The sequence below is a fragment of the Cercospora kikuchii genome (assembly GCF_019650295.1).
Source record: "Cercospora kikuchii DNA, contig_00003, whole genome shotgun sequence".
Lineage (NCBI taxonomy): Eukaryota > Fungi > Ascomycota > Dothideomycetes > Mycosphaerellales > Mycosphaerellaceae > Cercospora > Cercospora kikuchii.
This window is the reverse complement of record NW_025408584.1, coordinates 1,453,383-1,473,636: the sequence shown is the minus strand read 5'-3', so window position 1 is coordinate 1,473,636 and position 20,254 is coordinate 1,453,383. Positions and strand designations below refer to the sequence as shown.

The window sequence follows — 20,254 nt, the reverse complement described above, 5'->3', positions numbered from 1 at the left end:
CTTCGTGGATCTGACCTTGCCTGCGCGCGCTTAGCGATGGCGGGACTCGCCGTCGTCACTTCACTTTCACTGTCTTCATGTTTCGCGCGCGATGGCAGTGGGGCAATGTTTTGCTGTCGAAAAGAACAGCGGCCTTTCCTCAATGCGCTCTCGGACCAATGCGGCTTGGCGATTATACTCACGCGAATGTCAGTGGCTGATATTTTGACGACTTCACCTGCATTTGGCCGGAGTCCGGTGACAGGGATCTAGCGGCAACGGCGTAACGTGAGCAGGAGGGTTGGGGCATTCGCGTTGCTAAGCGCGCTCCAGTACGCGCTAGTACTGCCGGCTTCGCAATTTGCAGCCGTTCGCAGCGGTTCATGGGCTCATTCATTCACCGGCAGGACGAAGGACAGACACACTTCACTATGAGTGCAGAGGCTTCTATGCCAACAGGCGGACTGAGACTCTAGGACGAAAGGGTTGCCGCGAGTCCGCTAAGGCGTGTTGCTTCATACGTTGTTCTCCAGTGTGGCGGCGAACCACTGACGCGCCTATTAGACTTCCCAATAGGGCAACCGGGCTATCTGCAATTGCCATGCCCCCTTCTCCCCGAGTTTGTGCCATCAAGCATGCAGATCAGCCGCGCTGTCCGGACTTCAGTGCAACGGCCGATGCGTATTGCACATGTGAAGATCAAATCTGCGATGGCGCCCTGTCGACCGTCAACGTCGATCTCGATACTAGTTTCAAGTTCCACACTGGCATTGTGCGACTGCAACGGATACTCCAACACGGATCATACGAATGCCGATATTGTTCACCATCGACCACAAACTGTGCTAGACCTATTGTCGACGACCTGCAGCGGAGCCACTCTGTCCATTCTCCTATTGTGCGGGGACTCGCACTGTCACGAGTCTCAATCGTGCCATTGTCAACAACAATAACTTCGTCTCTAAAATCGCCATTGAAGACAATCACGGAGGCTTGTTGAACGGCCTATTCAAACACCATGGCGCCCACCTCAGAAGACTCAGACCTCTTCCTCGCCGCATCTCGTGTCAAGAATTTTTCCTCCTCCTTCCAGATCCGCAGAGAAGGTGCCACAGCCACGAAACGACTTCAGCAAAGAAGCCCTAGAATTTGCTCGTCAAGCTTCTCAAACATACCAGAGAATTCAAGATTACCGCCTCTACGACTTCAGGGCGCGCGCGCTCGGAGGTCTCGTCATTCACGCAAACTGTCCACACTCGAACCCAGCTCAACGAAAGATATGTATGCATATGATCAGAACGATCTCACTGGACAGTGGCTCTACTCTGGCCGCACATCAGCCCCTAGGCCTGGCTCCCAAAAACCTCTTCACCTAGAATCATTTGATCAGGCACAAGACAGCTCCACCCAGACTCATCGTAACGATTCATTCATCGAGCCGCCCACGCCCTTTCGCGACACCTTCTTGAATGGCACAGCTACTACTCAGTCGCGCCTGTACTCACCCTCTCTGAGCTACATGCCGGGTCCCAATCCATCACTCAACATCTACCAGCCTCCGAGTGCATACGACAACTTCTACGAGGATCGCGAGAACGTTCTTCGATCGCCAGCGCGTTTCACACCTTACGAAGACGCCCCTTACCGCCCCAGCGACCAGTATTCTCTGCCATCGTACCGTGAGATCAGGGCACCACACCATTACTACCAGAACCAGCCGCAAGATCGTCGTGCTGGAGAGCTTGGTGTCGAGGACTGGAACTCACCGAGCTACTTCCAGCAATCACCATATCTGGATGACAGCGCTCCCTCCTCATCACACACACGAGATGCCAGTAACCACTCGTGCTCTGCTCAGACATCCCCCTCTGACGCACCACCATGCCAACGAGGCACGGACGAAGATGAAGATCCCGATTGCCGCATCATCCAACAACGCAAGGTGATCAAGCCACGCCCGCAAATGACTCCGCCTGCTACCGACTCAGCACACTCAAGCCCATGCACCAAGAAGGCAAACGGCCTGTACTACAACAACTTCGTCGAAGCAGAAGCAGCGGCCTTCAGCAGAGCTCGCTCCCTCCTCCACGACGACGACTGGACCGAGGTGAAAATCAACCCAGCCGAGCACGTTCTGAAGCTGCTCTATGCATTCAAAGGAGACTACGCCAAGCAGCCAGAACAATTCGCCCTTCCAAAGGCAAGCGACAAGAGCCGCTGGATCGCTTACCAAGATGGCCACGTCGAGAAAATGGACAAGTACGACGACCGCACCCTAGAGGCTGCCTGCTGGGTCCTCCTCAAGCACCTCATCGAGGCCCACGAGCTCGGCATGAAAGCCCTCCGATACCACAAAGTTGAGAACAACATCAAATGCTCCGACCACGTCGACCTCGTTGCTTCTGCGATCCGCAAATACGCTGTGATCCGATACGACGTCGTCCGTCTGCAACGTCTCGACGAGCTTGTGTGTTGCACCACCAGCGCCGTCTCCCGCAAGATTGCCAACTTCCGAGGCAACTGGAATAAGACTGAGCGGGAGAATGAGAATAAGCAGAATGCAGAGGCACATGGCATCAAGTATGTGCCCGTGCTTGGGGATAAGAAGAAACGCACATTTGCTTCTGCGCTTGGTGATGGGTCGGGGGCGCCGGCGGTGAAGAAGAGCAGGGGTAAGAAGAAAGTTGGCGATGTGGAGTGAGTGATAAGTTGTCTTTTTCTCTGATACCCAACGGCTACGTACTTTCGGTGGCCGGCCCAGCTGGTTGCTATGGCGTCAGCGGAGTACTACGAAGCAGTAGTAGAATAGTAGTGTAGTGGCGTAGCTTTACAAGACGTCACAGTCGTCGTTCCAGTACTGTCGTGTCTAGTCTGTACACCCCCAATGCATACCTCAAGTTAAAGTCAGCAAGATTGTTGTCACCTCTAATAAGATCGATGCTGTGCAAAGCTCACCGGGCAGACGCCAACGAAGCGGTTGTATTGCGTCGAAGTGGTGAGAGTCTCGCAGCCTCCACATTCAATACTCTCGGTGCTGGTATAAGAGTACTCAGTATGGTAGCATTCCCCACAGTCTACTCGCTGAGACGCAGTAAGGATTGTTGGGCATGGTGTTGGTGAGATTGTGTCTTGTGACTTCTCCGTTGTCCGAGCGATGAGGTTGTCCCTTGCTTGATGGGGATTATACTCAGCCCAGACGAGCGAGGCCAAGCTAAGTAGAGAGGCGATCATGCTGGACTGTGTCTTCATTTTGTCCAGGAGATGGTGAGAGTTGTGTGACTTAGTGGAGATTCATTCAAGAAGAAGAAGAAGGTTGTCGAATGTAAAACTTCAAATACCACCAACATTATCCATCCGATACTTTATGGATGCAGGTTGCCTCAGAACGTTCGTAACACTTCGGAATTTACGGCACTGCGATCGTCAGCGTTGAGCTATGCGTCGTCAACACAAGCAATATTGAGTCTCGGAGATCTAAAGCTTGTCCACGAAAGCTGCGCAGCAACGCTATGTATAGCCAGATGACGAGGTGGCATTTCGCAGAGTAGGCAAGGAGGTGGAACGCGGAATGCTCAATCCAGAACTCTCCTGTCCGACTCCTTGTACGAGATCCTGGTGCTTCGCAGATAAGCTCAAACTCTCGGATCTGGAGTGAACCTCAGGCAGGTCTGCGATCCCTGTCCAAGTATAGCGAGAATCTGGGTTTCACTTGCCGTAGTAGCCAATACGATGTGCATGATGTACTCAACTGCATAGTTCGTTCCGATGCAGTACGAGGACGATCGTAGAACGAGAATCTCCGGTTGCACAAGGTGCAAAATTCGGCCCATACTTCGGAGTGCCATGCCGAACTCATCCGTCTACGGAAGCCACGAAAGTACGGCTTCGGATGAAAGAGCATGTTCAGAATTTATGCCATTGTACATATGCTTTTCACAAGCAGCATAATACTACAGAACTTTCGTAAGTGTTACATATACATATCAAAGAAGTGCTGATACCTTCAATTTGGAAGCTACTGTCATCGTATCCTTTCTCGAGAAGATTTCGAATTCGTCGTCGTCACAGTCGTGGTCCGCTTACCCAGTTCAACGGTCGTGGCAGTTACAGTCTTTTCTTTCTCCGCTGAAGGCTTTCCATAGGCGGTGAAGCGGAAAGCCGAGCCTACGGGTTGCCCGTCCAATTCATAGCGGCTTTGCTCCGACAGCCGACTGTGACCCATTTGCTTGTTCATAGCTTGATATCGCTCAGCGAAAGTCTGCATGTGTTGTGGCGTTTCCCTGCCTTGGATCGGTGTTGTTGGTGTTACAGTGCGGAAGCTATGCGCATAGTCGTAGCTTTCTTTTGATGTAGGGAAGCCGTCTCGAGAAATTGGTATGCCGTCTCTTGAGGCAGGATAGCCATCCCGTGATGGAGGAATTGATCGAACTGCCGGATGCGCTGGGAACAGATTCGGAGGCATTGGCTTAAGGTCCATGTTCAGCTCATCGGGCAATTGATACATAAGCTTGGGATGGCGCGACCTCTCCTTGTTCCATAGCATGATGGCAGTGCATGCAGCGATGAGCAAAGGTATTCCCAACCCGACTCCGAGTCCCGCCATCTGGCCTGGTGTATAATACATTCCATTTGGGATTGCCTGGGCTCCGGTACATGATGTCACTGTCGCCTGCGCCTGTTCCGAAGCCGATGCAGAAGCTTGAGCCGCGACACTGCTCAACACTGGCGCAACCAGCGCTGATACTTGTGCAGGTCGCAGAACCAGGGCGCTGCTTCCTGGCAGGCCGAATGTCCGGGATTCGTTCCTGCACGCTGTATTGTTCAAGCCGCAGGTAAAAGTACTCTGGCTGCCATCCAAGGAGCATGGTGTAATTGCTATGCTCCCATTCCGTTGTTCTAGAGGCCATCAGCACAAGTCCATCCCTCATGTGCGTTTCCAAGACCAACCTTCTTTGCAATATCCAGGACATGCACCGCTCTTCCACGCCTTGTCCGTGCAGCTCCCACGTGTAACCACGCCTTCTTCGAAACATAACCCATTATCCAAACAGAATGCATTCGATGCGCAGCATGCCGAGGCCGTTCCAGTCGCAGAGCAGGACGTATGTTTCGACAAAGATCCGTCCGGAAAGTAGCAGTTCTGCGCAAAACCGCTCGTGATAAGTATACATAAAAGTGCCAGAGCCCGGCTCAGGCTGTGATTAGTAAACGGCATGGCGACAACTGTTGGTATGGCCCTGGCCAACCGGTCCTGGACGTTCCAACGTCAAACGAGTGTGACGAACATGAGAATGTGTGAAGAAAGAACGTGAATGTGACAAGCCCACTGCAGGAAATGTTAATCGTGTTTGAGCCTGGCAAGTATAATGAGTGGAGGGGGAAGGTGTCCAACGCGCACGAGCGAGAAGAGGGCGAGTTCGCGGTCAAGCAGGCCAACAATGCGGCATCCGTCGCACCGCACCGTTTTGCTACTTCTCCTGTTGCTTGACGCATGCTACGAGCCCGGTAGCCGGTGTGCAGCACGCTTGCAAAGTCTCTTGCACCGGGCAAAGGTGCGAGGAGGAGTCGTGGGGAGATGAGGTGCAGCTTCCGCTACTCGTGCGCCTGTTTCGCTGTTTCACGCTTTGCCATGTTGAGCCATGTGGCTGCACCAAGTTCCAGCACAACCAGCGTTCAGACTTTGACCTAGAAGCAGGTCCCAGACTTCGTCGATGCTGGGCAGAACAGTGATAGGTCGGTCTGTTGTGGATTTTTACATGATCGTGCCGTGCATTGGCGTGTTGCACAATGCAACGTGCTGTCTTTCTTTGCCCGAACAGGTCGTTGCGCCGCTCGAAGAGGGGCGACAATGCCGGATCAGCAACGTGGTGAAGCATGCGATCCCGCGATGTCGTCTTGTCCTGCTGAAGTTCCTGGTTCACAGATGATCGCTCACTGCAGCGAGAAGAAGTTGAATTCGAGGTGAGGTCCAACAGAGACGGAGAACATCCCGGTCACATCGGACAAACTTCGTGGCCCATCTCGCTCACAAAGCTCTAATAAAATCAACCAACGTTCGCCACGTTTTGACTCGTCAAGCGACGTGATGAACTCTCGAACTTGTACATTCGAACATCTTGATCTATCAAAAGTCACTATACAACTTTTCTTGGTATCATCAACACAAATTCTCATCGCAACGGCCAATCTGTCAGCCGTAATCTTCTCTCATCTCGTCAGCTCAGGAATGTTGTGATTGCCTGAGATTAGCAGCGATCGCAGTCGCGCTAAGTCGCCATTGTCGGCAGTGATTTGTATTGAGCAGCCTCGTCAGGCTTCTAGGTTGTCGACTCCTGATTCCCACCCTCTGCGCTCCCGTCAGCACACTCATTGCGGCGTCACCGTGCCGGTCTTCATACTGTAAGGCGCCAGAACCTTCTTCGCATTACAGATTCTCCATGCCAGGTTCCTCACAGTGCCATCTGCTTGCACCACTTCAGGCGCGAATTCGATACCAAACATTTGCTGGACGGCATAGACCACGCGCTTAGCGTACTTGCCTTCGCGCTCCAATGTTGGGCCGAAATGCTCGTCGGCACTCCTAGGGGCGACGTCCGGATCGCGGTCAAAGCAGTTTTGCACAATTGGCAGGAGGACCTCTTCGACAGCATTTCGTGCCAGACCCTCTTGACCACCAATGAGCGCCTCGTCGTCGACGCGAGGAATTTTGATCTCAAAGGGTAGCGAGGTCGCCATGACATTGTACTTGCCATCGTGATGGTAGCGGAATTCGAACACGCCTTGAGTCCACCAAAGCTTGTCACCTGAGAACTCCACTTCTCCAGTGAGGAAGTCCTTTTCAACACCATCCTTACGGTCAGCCGCAGAGATGCGCTGATCGGCGACGAGGATACCGGTGTCGGCCTTGTTGTAGTCGTGCACGCCGGGGTTGGTGGCTGACCAGCGACCCTGAGAACCAAGCTTGGTGACATCTCGAGACGCGTTGTCTCCGACGCGATACAGCCCTATCCAATCACGTTTGCTGTGTTGGAGGGGTGCTGACCACTTGACCCGGATAGGCGCGCCGTATTCTACGACGACTCTCTCGAAGCTGTCGGTACGCTTGAGTGGCTGTTGGCCATTCTCGCCTTCTCTGCCGCTAGGAGGAGCATCGGATTTCAGAGCATTGGTGCGGACAATCTCGACTGAATAATCCTTGGGGTCGAAGCCAGCAAGATCCGGGGCCAGCCGAGTAACAGTGAGGCGAGCCGGGAACTGGCTGAACAGCGTCTGTGAGTCTTGCACGAAAGAGCTGAAACCTGACGCAAGCTTTGGTCCGGCCTGGTCGAGGAAATCCTCCAGGGAGTCGAGAGTCTCATCGAGCACTCGGTTTGCGCTTGATTGCCACTTCTTCACAGGTGATGGCAGCGTTCGCTGCATCGTCTTGGACACTCCTGATTGTTGTCGGATATTCTGACGATAAAGCTTGTGCATGTGAGGCTTCTCCACAAATTGGATGAAGCACAAAGTGAGCACATGAGATAGTAGGGCCAAGAAGAAAATCGACTTGCTCCACGTCATGATCGCGGCGCCCCAGACTCCAGCAAGCCCTATCGTGCGCTCGGGGTTGTTCAAGAAGCGATAGATACCGCCATATGTTAGCTGAGGCGCTTCTTGTGGAAAGAAGAAGTCTCCGAAGAACCAGCCGAACTCGCCCAAGGATTCGTAAATGCTTGCAATAGTCCATACCTGCAGCGAGATGAGGGCCAAACCAATGACGTGTCGCAACAAGGCCATCGAATAAGTCCAATCGTCAGGCATGCCTGCGTCCATTCTGTCAGCCACACATTGTGCAAGAGGCGCGTGGAGCTATTATTAACGTACCGTACATCTTCCAGGCGGCGCAAATGAATGTAGTGTAACACATGACGGTGCTGATGTGGTAGATGCCTTTCCATTGACGCCACGCTTCTTCTGTACTCTCGCCGAACTTCAAGAAATGGCGTGTCCACCACTTCTTATTGGATTGACGATCTAGGATGAAGCCGATTCCGACGGAGTACCAAAGACGCCATGTCACCGCGCTGAGCACGAAAAATGCCTGCCACAGCCACGTTGATGGCGTCAGGAAAGCCACAGTATACAAATAGACTTGCAGCAGGATGACCGAGACATCAGTGACCCTGTGGAGATCGATGTTCTGCAGCCCGATGAGATTGTGGACTGGCGACGGCGCTGAAGTAAGGCCAGGACCGGAAATAGAGTTCACATTTCCTGCGCTCAGGAGACGGGTGGAGTATTGTGGTCGGTTCGGCGGCGAGTCCGGGATATCGTTGGTGCGCTTCAAGGGAGGAGGGGCGTTGTACGTGCGTTCCTGCGCAGCATATCAGTCGCGAGTACAACATAGGAATTTCAAAGATTGCGCCTTACGATGTGCGGGTTCTCGACAAAGGCCAAAAAGAGAAGCTGCGCAGCATGTGCAATGATGGAAATGAAGAGCACTTTGTAGCTCGCTGCCATCATAGCAATACCATAGTAACCCACATAGCCGATGGAGTACATGGGATGGGGAGCCAGCTCGAAGACGCCGTCAAAGGTCAAGTCTTGGTCAATGAGGTAGAAGAAGTCGCCCCAGTACCAGGCAAAGTCCTTCACGACTCTGTGGGCGTCCAACTTGACCCACAGGTTGAAAGCAATCAGCACCCAACCAAACGTCCAACGGGCTAATGTCATGGCGATTTTCTCGTTCTCTGGCCGACCTCCGCACGCATATGCGAACAAGCAGTACGCGGTGAAATCGGACATCAAGATCAAATCGACTACGCGACGGAAGAGAAGCCAGGTATTGTACTCGAGTGGGGCATCTTCGAACTTGTAGTCCTTGGGAATTTTCGTTTCCATTTCCGTCTTCAGGAACGAATATAGAGCAGGTCGCGGATTGTTACCTGTCTTGGGATTCTCGAATATTTTCGTCTTCTTCGCCCACGACACCAAGCGCTTGTGATGGGATTGGTTGTGAAGGAGCCAACCAATGCCGAAATTGTAACATGCTCTCCAGAACAAGAACACAATAGCAAACACCGGCACGCGCACGAAGGAGGGCAAGATCCACATAAGGAAAAACTGCAGGCCCAACGCGACCACAATGGCAATGTCAGATGCTGCTTTTGGCTGACGAGGATCAAACAGCTGGGACACCATGTCCTCTGTGTGAGGCACTGTGAAGACTACGCACAAGGCAAGTCAGCATTGTCAGGTCAATTCTCCCGGATGGCAGCATAGAGTCGAGTACATGTCGACGACCCATGCGTGCCTCTGGCTGTACTTCAGCAATGTTGCAGGGCCTGCTCGCAAGCATGACTCTTGCCAAACATTGAAGCAACTCACCAATGCCGTCCAGCGTTCGCCCATACGTCTTCTTGTCCTTCTCATCTTTGTTCGTCTTCTCTTCTTCTCGGTTCAATGCCTTGACAGTCTCGGATGCCGTCTCGATCGATGGGGCTTTCTGTGGGGCATCTGGCTTCTGGGTAAGCCGCTCGCGCAGGCCGCCGTTCTCAGCGGCACTGCCATTGAGAGAGGACATGGTGCGGTACTTCGAGTTGAAGTCGAAGTATCTTCTGCTGCCGTCCGGTTGAAGGAAGCTGGCAGCAGCAATGGTTGAGGAAGTGGATCGCTGAGCAAGAGTATCTACCGAAGGACCATGTATGCGCTCATAGCAGTATAGGCTTTGAAGGGTGGGAGGTCGGCGGGGACAGTAGTATGGGTGCTTGTCCTGCGCTGGCGGCGTGAAACAAGTCGTGTTCTGTCTGATGCTCTGGCGCAATTGGCCGAAAGTTGTGCAGAGGTGCGCGCTGCAGCAATGACGGAGGCCCACGGGCCCGACGAGGGTTGGCGAAAGTAATGGTGGTACTGTAGGGCTATTCTCGGCTGTTCACTTCCCAACCGCGGAACAAAGGCGATGCACTTCCACGCGACACCACACCAGCTGACAATAGACTGCCAGCAACGGCATATGTCAATGCAATGCCAAAGGATCGCGAGTTCAGCAGTGCACGATCGGACAACACTCGCCAAGAGAAATGTCATTGGAATACACCACGGACTGTCTCGCATACGCCAGGGCAGCTTAGACACGGAATACTGCAGCCTGCCCAACACAATGCTACTGGCGCCCGTTTCTGCCGTTTTTATTGAATGCTTGCCTCGCAGAACATAGCAGAATCTCATCGATGCCGGGTGGACCGCAGCCAAGAGCACAGCTGTCTTTCCACCAGCAGGACGCATCGGCATCCGCCTACCTCGCTTGCAGCTGGAATTCTATGCAAATACATCCCGCGTCTGCGGCATATGCATCTGGACAATTACTACTTACGGAGTAGGCCCCGATCGAGCTGATTGAGGCGCAACCAGCAAGAAGCAACCTGATCACCCGTCTCGCTAGCATCTTTTCACTTTCCGCAAGGAGCCCGCTTATCATCGCATCCATATGCTCGCATTTAAGTCATGGTTGCCAATTGTTTACACGAATGCATCGGTCTCCACTGGACCTCCGGAGGAACCACAGACTGTTCGACCTTCAAGCTTCGAAGAGCCGCTCTGAGTTTAAGCACACGCATGTGAGACGACCACACTACTCCACAAAATCCCATCAAACTAGAGCTGCCCTCTATTCTCATCGAAAGAAATACTCGGACGCTTTCACTGCCAGCCAGCACCAGCACCAACCCTACCTCCTAGCTCAATCGAAGACAAGCAGTAAATCACGCAGCAATCAATGACGCGGCAGCAGTCATCGCTTGTGCTTGTGCTGTGCTCTGCTGTCAGTGTACGTCGCACTATTGACGAAGTGCAGTCGGAGCAACTGGCCAGTGTCTTTCCCTGCCGCTCTCATGGCCCAGCAGATGCTGTGCGGGACAGACGCTGCAACCCCACCATCGCAGCTGCCGCTGCCACGAGTCATGTTTCATGCTCCAGCAGCGACGACGTGGCGTAAAAACACAACAGGCTCTCCAATAGCACCAAAGCAGAGAGTATACAACAAAGGAGGTCTACCAAAACAACAGGTGAGGTTAGAATAGACTGTGCCCGGATGGAAACGACACACATACCGCTTTTTCCAGAAGCAGGCACTACAACCGTGATGAATGGCCCAAACAGGAATCAGAATCCCGACCGTCACGATCGACAGACACTTTGACTGCAAATTGATTTGAGACAAGCCTCTTTCAAACATGATATTGATACAAGAGTGCCAGAACGGACACTCGATTTTGTGGTCGCCCGTCTCCGTCGCTTGCGATGTTTATATGTACACAAGTAGCTGTGAAGCTGCCAATCTTTAAACGCCTTTCCCAAAGAACGCTGATAGAAAACACAGACCAGTATCCAAATACCAAGCACAATTCCCAAGCTCTTTTTGTCTTCAAGCCCGCGGCAAGTCAACGAGGGTACTAACCTCAGATGACGGCCGCGTGCCATCGCCTTCCAAATCCAAAGTCTTTCTCTTCTGCACAACCGAACGAGAAATTCGTACGAATAACACTGCAATGAGCAGGCCAAGACCAGCGGAGGCAGCAGCGTAGATGAAAGCGTACTTATAGCCTCGAATAGCCTTCTTGTCCGCGAACACCAGTTGCTCCGCCGGTGAAGCGTAATCCGGTACGACGATCGCACTCTCAGCTTTGACAGCAACAATCTCGGAGATCGAAAGCGAGAAAGACATAGCCAGGTTGACGAGGATCGATGACACAGCTCCAGCCAAGCCTTGGTAGCGCAGTGGTGAGACCGAAGACAAGTATACGCAGGAAATCGTGAATGTGAGGTCGATACCGATCGTTGCGCAGAGCATTGATGGCATAACGAAGGACCAATAGTGGACCGGCAATGGAGCCATGGCCAGCAGGAGTGGTGCACCGATCCAAGCGATACCAGAGATGATTAGCAATATCATTATAGGAGTAACGTGAAGCAATGCGCCGCCAGCAACGCAGAGGATCAGACCGCCGATGGCTGTTGGTGTATACCAGGCTGCCAGCGTCAAGCCATGGACACCATTCGATGTGCCAGTCGCAGTAGCGTTCGAGAAGTACTGAGCCGATTCGTACAGCCACACTCCGTACGATGCATAAAAGCATAAGCAAGCCAGCGAGAAAGCTTTGACGCTCTTTGGGGAGAAGAAGTCGAAAGGCAGCAACGGGCATGCAGCGTACCATCCTTCAACCCAGAATGCAATGGCGAGACAGGTGATACCAGAGATCAGAGGCGCCAGTACCATCGGAGTCGTCCATCCAGAGTGTCCTCTCCCATTCTGACTGGCATAAGGCTCGACAGCAAGCGCATAAGCCACCAAGATCAACCCAGCAGTTATCAAGAAAGCCCCAATCCAATCCATCTTCAAGCTCAGCTGCTTCCGATCAGTCCTGTCATGCGGCACAGTCAAGTAAGCAGTAATGGCCGTCACGAACGACAAAATCGCAGCGATCCAGAAATACCAACCTGGGGCGTCATCCGGTAACGCACCAGCGGACAAGAACCCGGCGAAAAATCCCAAAGGCGCACAGCCAGCATATAGTCCCAGAACGAGATTCTTTCTGGGACCTTCGGGGTAAATGCTGCCAACCATAGCGAATGTTGAAGGGATATACGCCGCGATTGCGAGCCCTTGCATCGCACGACTGATATCGAGTAGAACTGTTGCTTTTGCGAAACCTGCTAGCAAGGACCAGATTCCGAGCCAGATGACGCCGAACATGAATGGGAGATATCCGCCATGCATATCGCTGATGCGAGCGAAGATGAGAAGCGTGGCAGACAATATCAGGCTCAACAACGATGCAGGCCAGAACATTCCCATCGAGCCTGGATCGGTCTCGTTACTGGCATATTTGTCCATGATCTTTGGGAGTTCGATAGCGAAGCCGGAGATCATGTACTCTGCAAGAAATTGCGTCATGGCGATTGTGAAACAGAATCCTATTTCAGCGGCAGAGGTGCGGAATGTGTTCTTGGGTTGCTCAGAAATCGGTGGAGGAGGTGGAGGGAGTTTTGGCAAGGCTGTTTGGTGCTCATCGTCGTCGATTGAGTCGCCGCCAGGAGAACGAGGAGGTGAAGAGGACGGCTTCTCGTCAAAGACGAGGTCGGCGCCGGCGACCGTGTCGGTGTCTGATCGGATCGTGTGGGCTCGAGTCGGGGCTTGAGAGTCCGAATATGGAGCTTGGTGATCTTCTTGATGCTCGTCGGCCTGGGCGGATTGCAAGTAGGACGAAACTCGCTTCCATTCGGCTTTCTCTTCCCGATACGTGATCAAGCTGTCGAGACTTTGCAGTCGAGTGAAGGATGGCTTTGGCTTGAGCGGCATCACGGCGGACTTTCGCGAACTGCTCCTTGAGATGGAAGGCTCGTGGAATGGTGGAAGCTGCCAGGAGTCGTGAGTACCAGGCACGAAGTCTCGTTGTGACTTTGCACGTGCTTTTCTTGTAGCGATATCGAGTTTCCGAGACTGCTCCTGGCCTGCACAGTTCGGTGGATGACTGCGAGGACGCTTGATTTTGTTCTCAAGCGTGTCATCAGTCAATGTTGGTTCCATGTTTGCACAAGGAGCGAGCGATCTGTGTGGATCGACACGTGAAAGCCGACTTTCGAATCGTAGTGAAGAGTGGCGAACTGGCGCGTGAAGCGCCGCTAGCCGTGAAGAAGTACTGAAAGCCGGAGACGGTAGGGCCACAGGCCGCGCAATGTAATCGTTCCCACCGCTCGCCTCAGTCGTGATGGTTTCTTGATTGCCAAAACTATACCGAGCAGCATCACTACACCCCGGTGCAGGAACTTGGGTAGTCGAAGATGAGCCCGTCCATGGTCTGTCGCTTGTATCGCGCGTACCAGCGAAATTCTCTGATATCAGGTGCCCGCTGCTTCGAGTCCGGGTCGCAGTAGACTTCTTCAGCTTCCTTGAGGGGGAGTGTGGTGTAGACGTGTGGAAGAGGCTCGACCGTCGCTTGGCGGCTTTGAGGTCGGGCGTGGACAGCGGCCTTCGTGGAGAAGGATAGGGAAGTTCGAGGTGTTGAGAAGGCAGATTTGATCGATCTGTGGGATCGTGATACTGGGCGCTGATTTTGCTCATCTTCACAATCGTCTGGCCCTCCTTGGGTTCGGCGGCGAGACGAAAGTCTCCGCAGCAAGTTGCCAGTAAAGCCCATGAAGTTTGTTGTTGGTGTATCAGGAATGTGATGTCAGGTATGCTCTTGAACGATCGATCGATTCGGGTGCTGGTGTAGAGTGAAGATCAGACAAGCGGTATACTCTGTTCTGAACGCAAGCAAGTCTGTGACTGGTATGCAGCAACGTGGGAGTAGCAAGCACTGTCGGACAGCACGTCCGTCTTATATCTTCTTGTTTGCTGTCAAATGCAGGAATCCGACCGGGATGGCTGCATATGCAAGGCGGCAGTAAGGAAGACAGGACAAAGTGGAGTCGGTGGAGAGCGACTAACAAACCGCATACCAGTCACACGGGACCGGCGGCTGTCATTCATCAATCCAAGAACGACGAGGGTGTTTGTTGTATGCGTAGGGAAAGGGTGAGAGGAAGAATGCAATCAGGACCCACCTCTACTGAGGAGCGAAATAGATCCCCGCGAAGCGCTACGGGTCTGCCCAGTCACGCGGATGTGTAGGCGATGGTTACATGTAGAATTGTGGCATTTCTGTTCGCCCTGATTCTGACATGGGCCTCTCTCGTTGTGAGGTGTACTAATGCAAGCCCACTGGAGGGTAGCATGGTGCACAACACAATTGTTCGGCCTCGCAGAATGCAAACGTGTACCGCAATGTGGCCAGCTGCAAGACGTGTTGATCAACCAGAAACCAGAGACGCCCAAACGTCGCTGGATCCGTGAGTGCGTCGCCCGTATGCGTGCGTACGTAGAAGCGCTACAGTGGCAGACGCTGTGGCAGCAGGCAGCTCGAACAGTTTCAGGCTTGGCTGCATTGGGTCGCTGCTACAGAAGCGACGTCTGACGTCTCTTGCTGCTGCCTCCGCGCCAGACACGCAGCAGTGGCGCGGTCTCCTGTGGTCTGAGCCCGCTGCATGAAGAGATCTGATGTTCGGCTGCACGGAGAATCAAACGGAGGCGGACGAAGATGAGACGGGGATCCCACGCTTGACATGGCTGCAGCCAGGTCGTCGGGCGCGACGAACAGATCGTAAAACGCATCGAATTCGGTCGTTGGGGCGGAGGATGCGCAGGTCCACTTTCGTATCACTTTCACAGCCATCTTTTCGCAGGAACGCTGCAAGTTACCAGACCGGGAGCAGGCAAACACGCGGCGCGGGCACTGCTCCCCAGATGATTTTGACAGACCAAACAGCGCAGACCGCGGTGTCACAGCTTCGTAGCGAGCGGAGAACGGAAGTACTTGTTGACATGTTGTTGTCGTCGTTTTGTGGTTGGCAAATTCAATGGTCCGGCAACTGGATTGCATGCTGCATACCATCAGCCCGTATCCGACAGCGTGGTGCTGATGGCTTTGCCGTGCCGTGCCTGCATTGCAGCACAGATTGACAAGGAGCGACCCTGGTCGAAATGTCGTGAACAATTTTTGGACCTGGCGCCCCAGCGTAGCACAATTGATGCAAGTTCTTGTGCTCCGCCGAATGATAGCCTGGTAGATGGAAGATTGTCAATATTTCTTGAAATGCGTCCTCGCTTCGCGCTGCGCACTTTGCCGTAGCAACAAGCAGCACTCGATGTTGTTTGAACGACGAGGCGAGGTGGAAATAGGCGTGGAGAAATTCAGGTTCGGCATCGCGGCCCAACGCCGCCCTCGACAGAATAGGCAATCGTGTGCCATCACAATGTGATCAGTTATATCCTCATACTCTTCCGACTCCAAACAAGCTTAGGCTGCAGTACCCAAAATGAGAACAGGAGAACAATCCGATTGCAGACAAGGATAGGATTTCTACTGTACACATTCGTCATGACAATGCGACGCCTCACCACAGCGCCCTATCGCAGCCCGGCGACCAGGATGCCTCTTCAGCCTGATCCTAATCTATGATCTGCCACCAAGCCCATCGTCGGGATTATTCTTCCTGCGATCTGGTACGGGTCCTACACTAATACCTCTCTTGGTTGATGGCGGCGCCAGATCGCCCGAGTTCAGCTGAGCAACGCTCTCAGAGACGCATCTCTTGTGTGAGCGGACCGTGGGCGAGTTTTCCGAGGCTCCTAGCCTAGTCATCGGCGAGACCAAGTCTTGCAGTTCGGGCAGGACGTCTGGATCGGCGTTTCCGTTCTTACACAGACGCGCAGCATAGATGTTATCAGTGCTGAACCCGAAGTTGGACATCATTCCGTGCGCATAGACGTGCTGTCCATTGTTCAGGTCTGCATTTGTGACAATGCCCAGTTCGAGCACCCGAGGCTCATGGAAGCCACTGTCCGCGGAGCTTGAGCCATATGGCGAAGGCGAGCCCTGACGTTCCGGGAGACTGGACAGATCCCAGTATTGCGTCTGACCATGACCACTAGGCTCGTGCTGGATCGGTGGCGCTCCAGGAGTGAAGGCTGGGCTGAACGGGCTGAACAAATAAGGCGAAGGCGGAACGATGGCACCAGTCCATGGAGTCATCATAGGGGTGCTGTAGAAGCCAGCCTCCAATGACGCGATCAAATCGTTACACTGTCGTAGCGCGTCGTGGAGGTTGGCCTGCTGCGATTCCAAATCTGTGATTGTACGCTTCGTCAAAACGCGAGAATATTGCCACTTCTTCCGCTCGTCCCTTGTAAGGTGTCGTTCCTTTCGCTCACGCTCTGCAAGCACCTTTTCCGTCTTGGCGATCTTCTTATATAGCTTGCTCAAGGTCTGATGTGTTCTGCCAAGCTCTGCTGTATAATTGCGATGCTGATTGTAGAGCAGGCCTAACATGTCAGGAGGCGGCGCAAAGGAGGACATGTTCTATTGTTCTTCAAGTGGGGTAGAAAAGATTGATGCTGGTGGAGCGCAAGAGGCCGGCTCGTCGCGCAAAAGAGTTGCGTACAAGGCTCAACAAGGAGTGCTGATCGGAGTGTTTCTATCTGCACTCGAGCTAAAACCGCGGTTCTTTGGCCCAAACTCCTGCGCTGATAGTCACGTTTGTTCAGAGTTAAACGCACGAAGCTATTCCTGAGCTCTTGCCGCAGTGGCTGCATGACCACAATGAATTTCTTTGAGGCTCGGTGATTGCCATGCCTGCGGCTATCCTGCTCTGCTTGCGGACAAAGAACGTGCCCCCCGGAGAGTGCCAAACGCAACATATTGTCGCAGGTAGCTTGATGACAGTCCGTCCACGCATACAGAGCAACATGGCTGCAGTGAAGATCATGGGAGCGCTCCTGAAGCATGGCAGCTGCATGGCAACTGAGCAGTAATGGCGTGCAGTCGTCACGAGCGCCCTGCTCAAAGCACCGTGACAAGCAAGTTCCCAGTGAGGAACAAAGAGGTCCGCCAGCCGAGTGGTTCACTGGTGGCCACGGGTAGTCCGGCTCTGAAACGCTTGTAGTCAAACGTAAGGACGTTCGAGATCTGAATACGATGGATTCATCCACCGCTTTGGAACGATACGCGGTCGGCACCTTCGCCTCGTTGATTAAACAAGATCTTTGGAGCAATGAATGTATCATCGACATTGGGCTCAATCTTGTCCATGCTCGTGGCAACGGATCCGGCGCAGTGGGTGATGCCGGCAAGTCGCCGGCTGGAGCAGGATCGCCGCGCCTCTGCATCCACATACGAATGCGGTAATCGGAGTTGCAGCAGGACACGGCGCGTCTCGGAGATGAACGGTGACGAAGATGAGACAGCCAGCTCTCACGCGAAACCAGCGTGTTCCGATACCTCGTTGAATCGCCATAGACCTGCATCTTCAGCAGCTCTTCGCACGTTGTCGACTTCCGTGAGGCTGACGGCACGGTTGATATCCTGATACCTGACCTCTTTTTTGGCCACTTCTTCAGCTAGTACGCCGCCTGGGTCGACTGTACCAGTGGCCACATCCTGCACTCGCCCACGCGTGGAGCGCTTGCCTTTGCCAACGTGGGCGCGCGGATGATACTGCTCCATGATGTGGACATACACGTCCTTGCTCACGTTCCCTGCGAGCCATTTGACGATGTGTTTGCCTTCATCTTCGAGGCCCGGCATCACGAGATGTCTGATGAGCAGGCCTCTCTTCGCGATGCCATCGGCAGTGAAGCAAAGATCTCCCACCTGGGCGTGCATCGCTTTCACGGATTCCATTGCCGCTTCCACGTAGTTTTCGGCCTTCAATAAGCGCTTGGCAGTCGTGGGCTTCCACACTTTGAAGTCTGCGAGATAGATGTCGACAAGGCCATCCATCAGCTTCAATGAATCGAGCGAGTCGAAGCTGGACGTGTTGTAGACGATGGGTCGATTGAGACCAAGGGTCTTCGCATGGAGGATGGCCAGGGCGACCTGCGGGACGACGTGCTCGGGCGTGACGAAGTTGATGTTGTGCACATTTCCCACCTCTTGCAGCTTGACCATCCACTCGCCCAGTTGCTCCGGCGTGAGATCGAAGCCGTTCTTTTGATGCGCGATGTCGTGGTTCTGGCAGAAGACGCCTGGGATTCATTTAGCTCCTGTGATCTCTAGGCCTACCTCGAGATGGCTGTACATCTAAGATTGCATCCGCTGAAGAAGACGCTGCCGCTGCCATTGCGCCCTGATATGCACGGCTCTTCTGCAAAGTGCGGCGCGATCGTGTTGACGACCACGTCGCTGCCCACAAGGCACGTCCCTCGCTTTTCGAAGCGGTTGACGCCGCACAGTCGCGGGCACAAATTGCATTCCCTCAGGTGCGCATAGGCCAGACTGCGCTTCTTGGCCTCCTGCACCGACGTGAGGAGCTGGAAGCGCGGTATGTACTCGTCCAGCAGGTACGGCCCCGAGATTGCGCTCCGGTGTCGAACGACTTCGCGAACCGGCGTGCGAGAGACAGGCCGCGATGACCGGACACTCAGACGCGACAGCATGGTTCCATCTGCGGGCTCAGCACAGTTGTCGAGAGGCAGTGGGAGAGCGTGTCCGAAGGTGGGCAGGGCATCCATGAAGCGACGGAGTCGAGTCCGCCAGTGGCGCATTCTGCATTACTCAGCAGATATGACATGTCCAGTCCGTCTTCAGCATCTCGCTTTCTTCGCCGAGTGCTGTAACATCATCTGATCACAACGACAATGTCACCTCTACTGCAGGATCCCGTGCAGCCCATCGATACGGCAGTCGATGAGGCACTGAGCAACAAACCCAACCTCATCGCTGCCGAGCCCGAAAACTGCCCAGGACCAGAAGGCGAACAAGCAGGAAAGGCAGATGCATGCGCAGGATGTCCGAACCAGCAAATATGTGCTACAGCTCCGAAGGGCCCAGACCCAGATATCCCGGTCATCACTTCTAGGCTATCAGGTGTCCGGCATAAAATCTTGATCCTCTCCGGCAAAGGTGGCGTGGGCAAGTCGACGTTCACGACAATGCTTGCGCACGCCTTTGCATCAAACCCCGATAACACTGTGGGCGTCATGGATACAGATATCTGTGGTCCGTCAATACCCAAGATGATGGGTGTTGAAGATCAAAAGATCCATGTGGCAAATACTGGGTGGGAGCCGATCTGGGTGACCGATAACCTGGGCGCCATGTCTATTCAATTCATGTTACCGAATCGAGACGATGCTGTCATTTGGAGAGGTCCGAAGAAGAATGGTCTCATCAAACAGTTCTTGAAGGATGTGGAGTGGGGCGAAATGGACTATCTCCTCGTCGACACACCTCCCGGCACGAGCGACGAGCATCTCTCGGTCAATAGCTACCTTAAAGAAAGTGGCGTCGACGGAGCACTACTCGTCACTACCCCACAAGAAGTGTCCTTACTCGATGTGAGGAAAGAAATCGACTTTTGCCGGAAAGCTGGAATCAAAGTGCTCGGTCTGGTCGAGAACATGAGCGGCTTCGTCTGTCCCAAATGTACGCATCAATCGGAGATATTCCGAGCAACTACAGGGGGCGGCAGAAGACTTGCCAAAGAGACTGGCGTTCCATTCCTGGGCGCTGTGCCGCTGGACCCAAGAATCGGTATGGCATGTGACTATGGCGAGAGCTTCTTCGACAGCTACGGCGATTCACCGGCGTGTAAGGCTCTGGTTGATGTCGTGAGAGGAGTCGCAAAGGAAGTCGGCGAGAACCCCGACGAAGTGTTGCCAGAGGAGTGAATATTACGACCAATCCAATCTAGCCCGCGT

General features: G+C 53.7%; 7 protein-coding genes across 8 annotated transcripts; 2 read left to right on the top strand and 5 right to left on the bottom strand.

Annotated features, from left to right (window-relative positions):
- Positions 1 to 997: 997 nt before the first annotated feature.
- CKM354_000497700 (uncharacterized protein) lies at positions 998 to 2,680 on the top strand (the record flags this gene model as incomplete). The annotated part of the gene is made up of 1 exon (XM_044800231.1): positions 998 to 2,680. The coding sequence occupies one exon, from the start codon at positions 998 to 1,000 to the stop codon at positions 2,678 to 2,680; it is 1,683 nt and encodes a 560-aa protein (XP_044656166.1).
- Positions 2,681 to 4,000: 1,320 nt separating this feature from the next.
- CKM354_000497600 (uncharacterized protein) lies at positions 4,001 to 5,194 on the bottom strand (the record flags this gene model as incomplete). Its single annotated transcript, XM_044800230.1, has 2 exons — positions 4,001 to 4,875; positions 4,927 to 5,194. 2 exons carry the CDS (start codon positions 5,192 to 5,194, stop codon positions 4,001 to 4,003), a joined length of 1,143 nt encoding a protein of 380 aa, XP_044656165.1.
- Positions 5,195 to 6,345: 1,151 nt separating this feature from the next.
- Positions 6,346 to 9,541, bottom strand: CKM354_000497500 (phosphatidylethanolamine N-methyltransferase; the record flags this gene model as incomplete). The annotated part of the gene is made up of 4 exons (XM_044800229.1): positions 6,346 to 7,781; positions 7,843 to 8,332; positions 8,389 to 9,185; positions 9,346 to 9,541. 4 exons carry the CDS (start codon positions 9,539 to 9,541, stop codon positions 6,346 to 6,348), a joined length of 2,919 nt encoding a protein of 972 aa, XP_044656164.1.
- Positions 9,542 to 11,380: 1,839 nt separating this feature from the next.
- Positions 11,381 to 13,543, bottom strand: CKM354_000497400 (uncharacterized protein; the record flags this gene model as incomplete). Of its 2 annotated transcripts, none has more annotated exons than XM_044800227.1 (1): positions 11,381 to 13,543. In XM_044800227.1, the coding sequence occupies one exon, from the start codon at positions 13,541 to 13,543 to the stop codon at positions 11,381 to 11,383; it is 2,163 nt and encodes a 720-aa protein (XP_044656162.1). The 2 variants fall into 2 exon arrangements, with proteins under 2 accessions (XP_044656162.1, XP_044656163.1); XM_044800228.1 differs by having other exon boundaries at positions 11,381 to 12,733.
- Positions 13,544 to 16,010: 2,467 nt separating this feature from the next.
- Positions 16,011 to 16,913, bottom strand: CKM354_000497300 (uncharacterized protein; the record flags this gene model as incomplete). The annotated part of the gene is made up of 1 exon (XM_044800226.1): positions 16,011 to 16,913. One exon carries the CDS (start codon positions 16,911 to 16,913, stop codon positions 16,011 to 16,013), a length of 903 nt encoding a protein of 300 aa, XP_044656161.1.
- An 894-nt stretch (positions 16,914 to 17,807) lies between these two features.
- On the bottom strand, positions 17,808 to 18,991 carry CKM354_000497200 (uncharacterized protein; the record flags this gene model as incomplete). Its single annotated transcript, XM_044800225.1, has 2 exons — positions 17,808 to 18,580; positions 18,634 to 18,991. The coding sequence occupies 2 exons, from the start codon at positions 18,989 to 18,991 to the stop codon at positions 17,808 to 17,810; spliced, it is 1,131 nt and encodes a 376-aa protein (XP_044656160.1).
- Positions 18,992 to 19,192: 201 nt separating this feature from the next.
- On the top strand, positions 19,193 to 20,224 carry CKM354_000497100 (uncharacterized protein; the record flags this gene model as incomplete). Its single annotated transcript, XM_044800224.1, has 1 exon — positions 19,193 to 20,224. The coding sequence occupies one exon, from the start codon at positions 19,193 to 19,195 to the stop codon at positions 20,222 to 20,224; it is 1,032 nt and encodes a 343-aa protein (XP_044656159.1).
- Positions 20,225 to 20,254: the final 30 nt, after the last annotated feature.